Source organism: Zea mays, chromosome 2 (genome assembly GCF_902167145.1).
Source record: "Zea mays cultivar B73 chromosome 2, Zm-B73-REFERENCE-NAM-5.0, whole genome shotgun sequence".
NCBI classification, from domain to species: domain Eukaryota; kingdom Viridiplantae; phylum Streptophyta; class Magnoliopsida; order Poales; family Poaceae; genus Zea; species Zea mays.
Genome location: NC_050097.1, coordinates 8,855,450 through 8,862,973, shown reverse-complemented (window position 1 = coordinate 8,862,973; position 7,524 = coordinate 8,855,450). Strand labels below are relative to the sequence as shown.

Genomic DNA, 7,524 nt, shown 5'->3' with positions numbered 1-7,524 from the left:
TTGTGATTGAAGCTTTAATTAAGTTGCCGCCCAACTCCTCTGATTTTTCAGCCACCGCTCGTCCGTAAAAAAAATCCAGCCGATCTTATCTCCTCTCGGCGCTTATCTCTCTGGGATATTTTCATCGGCCTACACCGCACAACGTTCATCTCCCTGTTCCTCGCGTGCACGCGACCTCATTTTCTCTGTTATCTATGACTGTGGAATCAGATGCTCAGACTATAGATAAAATTTAACAGGTTTTGAATCGAATCAGACCGTGTCACAAATACTATCGACCCTTTGATTATCGCTATAAATCTCGATCCAAATATCTTCGAATTATGTTAAACAAAAAACAAAGAAAAAGGGAAAGAAAATAAAAAAGATCTCAGCCTGCCCTTATCCCAACGCCGCTCAGCCGCCCTACCCTTTTGCCGTACGCAGATTTTTTCAAGCACCAGCTTTATCTCCTGGAAGCAGCCGCATCACCTCTTCATCTCCCTCTGTCGCGGCCGCTGCTGGAGCTTCTCTGCTTCACACGGCCCCAATCTCCTTCGCTCCTCTCCATGGCGTGCCCTGCGCTCGCCGGATCTCCTTCTGCTAGCGCCCAGCTGCTCCCTGCGTGCTCCTCCCGTGCAGCTCGCCGAGCGCCCTCTGCCTGCTAGCGCCAGCAGCCACGCCGCTGCTTGCTCCCCTTCCTTCTCCCTTCTCTGCTTCCCCTGCTCGCCATGGAACTCCCTGCGTCGAGCTCGGCTCCTGCTCCAGATTGCTCAGCTGCTTCGGGCAGATGCTGGGGCGCTCGATTCCCCAGCAAAAGTTATCCGCTGCATGCCCCTATTTGCCGAGCACTTCAGGTGGGGGCGCCAGGAGGATGCACACGAGTTCCTCCGCTATGTCGTAGATGCCTGTCACACTGCTGACCTCCGCATGCACAAGCGGTTACGTGCAGCAGCTGCCAGTGGAAACTGTGGTGAGGATGTCCGGGGGCAGGGGGTTTGTCTGGTTATGAGGGAGACATTTGGCGGGGCATTACTGCGTCAAGTGAAGTGCCTTGAGTGCAAGGGAGAATCTAACGAGACTGATGAGATAATGGATATCAGTCTCGATCTACCTGGGAGCAGTTCTGTTGCTGATGCCCTTGCTCGGCTCTGTCCTATGCTCCAGCTCACCCCCTCTGTTTGTTCTCACTACTGGGTCGGGTCTGCTTGGCGGGCACACCACCATGCCCGTGGAATTCCTCGGACCTCTCTCCTCCGTGTTGGCCGAAGCCATAGAAATTCCTTGCTGCGCCCAGCCGAGTTCGCCCAGGTCACAAGCATCTATGTCCTCGCCTCGTCGTGCTCGCTGGTCGTGCATCCTTGCAGTTCCTTGCTTGTGATCGCAAGCGCTCGAAGTGGAAAAACAGAGTTGATAAAGAAGAAAGCAAAACCGTATAGTTCGTGCATTCATTTAGTGTGGAATTGGTGCTATGAATTTTGGGGAAGGAATTCCGAGAAATTAGTGGACGGTGATGATGATGTTCGTGCGATACTCGTCAGACGCTCGACCAAAAAGCCTAATTCGGGAGTGGCTACTCCGTCTTTTTCGTCATGTGGGAATCGTCGTGCTGACACGTCAATACCGTCGATCGTCATCCCCTGTTCGATCTCGTCGTCAAGCTTCGCCTCAGCCCTAGTCGTCGTCTTTCACCCAGCAGCTCGTCATGAGACCTCACCCAGCAGCTCGTCATGAGACCTGGTGTCGAGCTCCTTTCCTAACAAATGCCGAACCTATCCCTGCTCCTGCGTTCGCCAACAGTCTTAACTCGTCAATCACGCTCGCCAGATGTTCAATTGAGGACTTCAGCGGAAAGCCATCGTCGTTCAGGCAACTACCAAGTCGAATTGCGACGTGGTGAGCCGATTCATATTTTCGTTAGTTTAATTATTGAATTAGTTCGATGAATGCGATGTGATTATTTTCATAATTTTGGAGTAATCGCGTAGGATAGGTTTAAGATGTTAATGATATGACGTACGGTAAAATTAGTGAAGGAAGTTTAAATTTAGTATTTTAAAATGTCTAAACAATAATATTGTAAGATAGATTAAATAAATATGTATGATGCGAAATAAAATTAAATTAGTTCTTGGTAAGCAAAGTGATATAATTTATAGAGCGAGAGATAAATTAGCATTTAATTAAGTAGCTGATGAATTGTGTTTAGGCTAATTATGTTTAAAGTGTATGATTTGTTGTTTGTGATGTTTGTGTTAGGTTCGTTTAATTTAGAGAAGCGTAATTATTACGCGTAGTCGTATATTAATAACTAGTGTTTCCATATAAGATAGTTTAACGCCTCGCTGCTAGGTGTTTTATTCGCTATCGCGTAGCGCTATTTAGGTTTGTAATATTCATGTCTATATGCATTCATGTGCATAATACATGTCATTCATGTACGTAAATTAATCGCGCGATGCAGGTTGCCTCCCAGCGGTCTGGGTAGACCCCACGACTGTGCTGGTAGACCACACAGCGATACTCGATGGACCAAGTATGTCGGTTAAGTGCCCGACGTAGCAGGGTGTCGAGCGCATCGTGGAAGTGACACCCGCGAGCAGCGTCGCGAGTGATGGATCGAGCAACCCATCCTTCCGGCTCATGGTTAGCAGAGAAGTCGGTGTCGTGGCTCGAGCTGTCGTCGCCACCTCCGTCGTCTGGGTCTCCTCCAACAGCTACTCCAGAGGCTGGGGCGCCCAGTGGTGGTGCAGGGGGCGCCTCCAGGGGAAGCACAGGGGAGCAGCTCCTCACGGACTCTATCTCCTGTCGGAGCGAGAAGGAAGAGCCCTGCTGCTCCTGTCGTCGACGTTCCTGCTCCTCATGCAGGCTGTGGTGCAGTCTCTCCAAGTGGCTGGACTGTCTGGCCACGGGACGGCGAAGCGGACCCTCAGCAAGGCGGGAGGGTAAGAAGGGGATGACGGACTTTCGTGCAGTGTGTCTAAGTCGAGCCATCTACAAAAGGCATCGCAAGCAAAAGGGTGAGAACAGAATCAATATGACCAGCAAATAATGAATCATAAATAAATGAAGGATTAGAATAAAACATGATTTTCAGCAAAGTATAATATATAGTAGAACATAGGTTTGGTCGGTATGACCAACTTTTGAAGGGATATCAAAGTCAAGGCAGGGACTGAGGTCTATAGTCCTTAGAACGACCATTCTATTCTAGGTTAGCGGTCCTACAGTCAGCACGGCTCTGATACCACTTATGTCACACCCGGTTTTAGAAGGCAAACCGAATGCGAATCATGTACGTGCCAGGATCAGTTATTCACGTACACAGCAGTTACATAACATGGACATCATCACACGGTGCTCAAATAGTATTAAAAGGGAAATAATAGTCGATTACATCATACGTCTGAGACGTCCATATAGTCCTTACAATAAATCAAAGTGCGGAAAAGAAACGTAGATAAACGCGGCCTTCACAGGCAGCCGACTGGGGGTTGCCGCTAACCCACGCCTAGAACTCGTCGTAGTCTTGGAACTCCTGGAAGTCTCCTTCCACAGCTTCTTTTTCGCCTGAGCAGTGGTTGCAATGCTGACAACCTGGGGATGGGGGGGGGGTTTGGTGTGTAGAGCAAGGGTGAGTACACATCAACATACTCAGCAAGTATCCTGTTTGGCTGTAGTGGACTAGCTTTATGTGGGGATAAGTCAAGCAGTTGCTTTTAGTTGGTCAGATTATTATTTACTAATAGAAAGCCAAGTTTTAGCATTAACCCAAGTTATTAGCCCGATGTACCCTTTCCAAACGGAAAGAATACCACTTACCAGCACCAAAGTCATAACCAGAACCATCAATCTCACAGCCACATGTACCATAATGTCTCTGATCAAGTACCACTAATCACTGGAGCTCCCTTGGCCGCTCATAACCGCGAGCACGGCTGATATATCAGTTTTCAAACACTCTGCAGAGGTTGTGCACTTTACCCACAAGCCGTGATTCCCTTTCTGCCCGGAGATCATGACTCTCCATTGATCACTACCAAGGTGACCCAGCAGGGCATCACTACGTAGCCTTTACAAAGATTCCCCGGGGCTGTAGCCACCCGTTAGGTTTCCTAAATGCACCGCACTCCTCCCCAAGGGGCGAACCCAAACTTGGCAGAGCGAGCCGCATACATCGAGCCCCATTGATGGCACGACGGCTAAGTGAACTACACCCCGGATCCTCTAATTATTCAGCTAAGGGCATCCCATTCCACCCTCATGGTTGCACTGTTTTCCCGGGCGGTCATCCATAGAACAGGTCCTTACGGAGAGGCACTCGAGAAACCGCTCGAGCCCCCTTGATGACCACAAGTACAACATCACAATAAGAGAAGGGAAAACAACGTATCATAGATAATCTCATCATGTTCATTGATTAGAGTTTGAGCAATAGCATAAAGCTAAACAATAATAATCCAACCCAGATAGGTAAACAAGGACATGGATAACAAAAGCTAGTCAATCCTTAGGCATAAATATGTAAAGCGGGAGGTGAATTAAATGATGAATAGGACAGAGATAGGTCAAGGGACACTTGCCTCCACCAACCGACTGCTGCTGAGGGGCTTCTCCTGCGGGTTCTTCGGGTTCTCCGACCGGATCGTCCTCTATGCGAGCGCAAACACACATATATCCACACATTTAATACAAAAGAACAGTACACCATACAATAGAATGCAGTAAGTAAACAGACGTTCCATGCGGACTCGCAGTTATAGTTAAGAGAGAAAGAGAACAAGACAGTCGAGAAACGGTCACGTTACATGATTATAAATTAACCACTCGCTTAATTGAAGGAAATTTAATGTAGACACTATGTTTAGCGTAAAGTAAAGTCATGTTTCATGTCTAATCATTATAAGCAGGTGGAGATAAATAAAAAGAATGGTCGCGCGGCGAGACGCGCGACATAGCACTCTAAAACAAATTAAGAAGTTAACGACTCATCGCGCGACCGAGCACGCAACGAGACACTTCGCCTTAGTTATGAGGAGACTTTAAGCGTCGCGCGACGAAACGCACGACGTCATACGTCGACTAAACTGAGTCCAAAGTGGAACGTCGCGTGAATACACACGCGGCGTTACACCTTAAACAACCTGAAACAAAAATGGATCGTCGCGCGACGAAGCGCACGACGCAACACACAGATAGAATCTGAAATTAGACGAATCCGTCACGCGGCGAAGCGCGCGACGCAGCACGCTAACTAACGGAGTTTGACATTAACTATCAACTAACAAATAATCACCGCGAGCGCGGGCGAGCGAGGATACGGCCGGACGAGGCCGAGCGCGGGAACGGGCGGCCGAGCCGGGGCACGGGGCGGTTGAACCGGGGGGGGGGCGGTCGAGCTCGCCGGGAGGCGGGCGGCCGAGCCGGGGGCGGGCGCGCGCGGGCGAGCGGGGCTCGCCGCACCGCGGGAGGGCGCCGGGCCACCATGGTCGGCCGAGCCGAGGGGCGGGGCGGGCGAGCGCCACGCGCAGGGGCCGAGGCGGGCGAGCGAGCGCCGCCACGGGGCCGAGACGGGGCGGGCGCCGCCGCGCCGGGGAGGGGCGGGGACGGGGCCGCGCCGCTGCGAGGGGAGGCCGGGGCGGGGCCGCGCCGCCGCGAGGGGAGGCCGGGGCGGGGCCGCGCCGCCGCGAGCGGGGGGGAGGGCAGGGGCGCGCCGGGCAGGGAAAGGGAGGGCACGCGCGGGGGGAAGAAGAGGAGGGAGAGGGAGAGAGAGGAGAAGGGGAGGGGAGCTCACCTCGGGGCCCAAAATTCCGGTGATCGCCGTCTCCAAATCCTAGGGCACCACGGGGAGAGAGATGTGGAAGAGGGAGAGGAGAGGTTGTTGCGCGGGAGATCCAAATGAGAGAGAGGGAGAGAAGGGGGCGCATGGGGGGGGGGGTTGGGCGCCAGGGGCGCGCAGGGCCGGGTCGGACCGAGTCGGCCGGGCTGGGCTGGACTAGGCTGGGCCGGGCCACTTCGCGGATCGAAAACCCACGACGTGCGCGGACCACAAAACGGAATTAAATCGCGAATCGAAATCCGGAACGGAACGAGACGAACACTCAACATCAGACAAAGAAATGTGCTTCGGCATGATGCAACACCCATGACACTTAGGTTTATACATGACACGGACACCTGTCGCTATACTGGTTTGAAATTGGGGAGAAGGAGCAAAACGGGGAAAGAGAAAAGAGAGTAACGCCCGAATTTGGTGAGAGAAAAGAAGAAGAAAAATTCTACCCCCAAATTCAGGGCGTTACAAACCTATCCCCCTTAAAAGAATCTCGCCCTCGAGATTCAGGGTTGGCTAGCAAAGAGCTCGGGGTATTTAGCCATCAGATCATCTTCACGCTCCCAGGTTGCTTCTTCCTCAGAATGGTGATTCCATCTAACCTTGCACATTCTGATGGTCTTCCTTCGGGTGACTCGGTCTGCAACCTCAAGGATTTGCACTGGCTTCTCAACGTAGGTCAAGTCCTCTTGGACTTCAAGACCTTCCACTGGCAACTGCTCTTCTGGCACACGCAAGCACTTCTTCAACTGAGACACATGAAAGACATCATGCACAGGAGACAAATTCTCTAGCAAACTGAGCTGATAGGCCACTTCTCCACGTCTTGCAAGAATCTGATACAGACCAATGTAGCGGGGTGCTAGCTTGCCTTTGACTCCGAATCTTCTGACTCCTCTGATCGGTGACACTTTCAGATAGACGAAGTCTCCGACTTCAAAACTCAGCTCTCTTCTTCTTGTGTCTGCATAGCTTCGCTGTCTTGACTGCGCTATCTTCAGATTCTCTCGGACCATCTTGATGTTCTCTTCAGCTTCAAGTAGAATGTCTAGCCCAAACACTTGCTTCTCTCCAGGCTGATCCCATTGCAATGGAGTTCTGCAACTCCTTCCATAGAGCGCCTGAAATGGTGACATCTTCAAACTGGCCTGGTAGCTGTTGTTATAGGAAAACTCTGCATAGGGCAATCGCTTGTCCCATCCGGACTGATCTTGCAACGCACAGGCTCTCAACATGTCTTCAAGAATCTGGTAGGTCCTTTCGGTCTGACCATCTGTCTGCGGATGATAAGCTGAACTGAAATTTAGATGCGTGCCCAAGGCTTCATGCAACTGCTGCCAGAAATGAGAGGTGAACTGCGTTCCTCTGTCTGACACTATCTTCTTTGGCACACCATGAAGACAAACGATCTGAGACATATACAACTCTGCCAACACTGCACTGCTGTAGTTGGTCTTGACAGGTATGAAGTGGGCTGACTTGGTCAAGCGGTCCACTACTACCCAAATGGAATCGTAGCCGGCTCGAGTGCGAGGCAATCCGACTATGAAATCCATACCAATTTCATCCCATTTCCACTGAGGGATCTGCAACGGTTGCAACAATCCAGCAGGTCTCTGGTGTTCTGCCTTAATTCTTCGGCAACTATCGCACATAGCCACATGCTCTGCGATTTCCCTCTTCATTCCGTACCACCAGAATTTCTTCTTCAG

General features: G+C 51.2%; 1 protein-coding gene across 1 annotated transcript; it reads left to right on the top strand.

Annotated features, from left to right (window-relative positions):
* Positions 1-202: 202 nt before the first annotated feature.
* LOC103645919 (uncharacterized) lies at positions 203-1,845 on the top strand. Its single transcript, XM_008670641.4, has one exon. The coding sequence runs from the start codon at positions 811-813 to the stop codon at positions 1,711-1,713; it is 903 nt and encodes a 300-aa protein (XP_008668863.1). The 5' UTR covers positions 203-810; the 3' UTR covers positions 1,714-1,845.
* The last annotated feature ends 5,679 nt before the right edge of the window (positions 1,846-7,524 follow it).

Excerpts from the sequence above, each read along its gene's own strand:
- LOC103645919 (XM_008670641.4), top strand. The coding sequence starts at position 811 with ATGCCCCTATTTGCCGAGCACTTCAGGTGGGGGCGCCAGGAGGATGCA.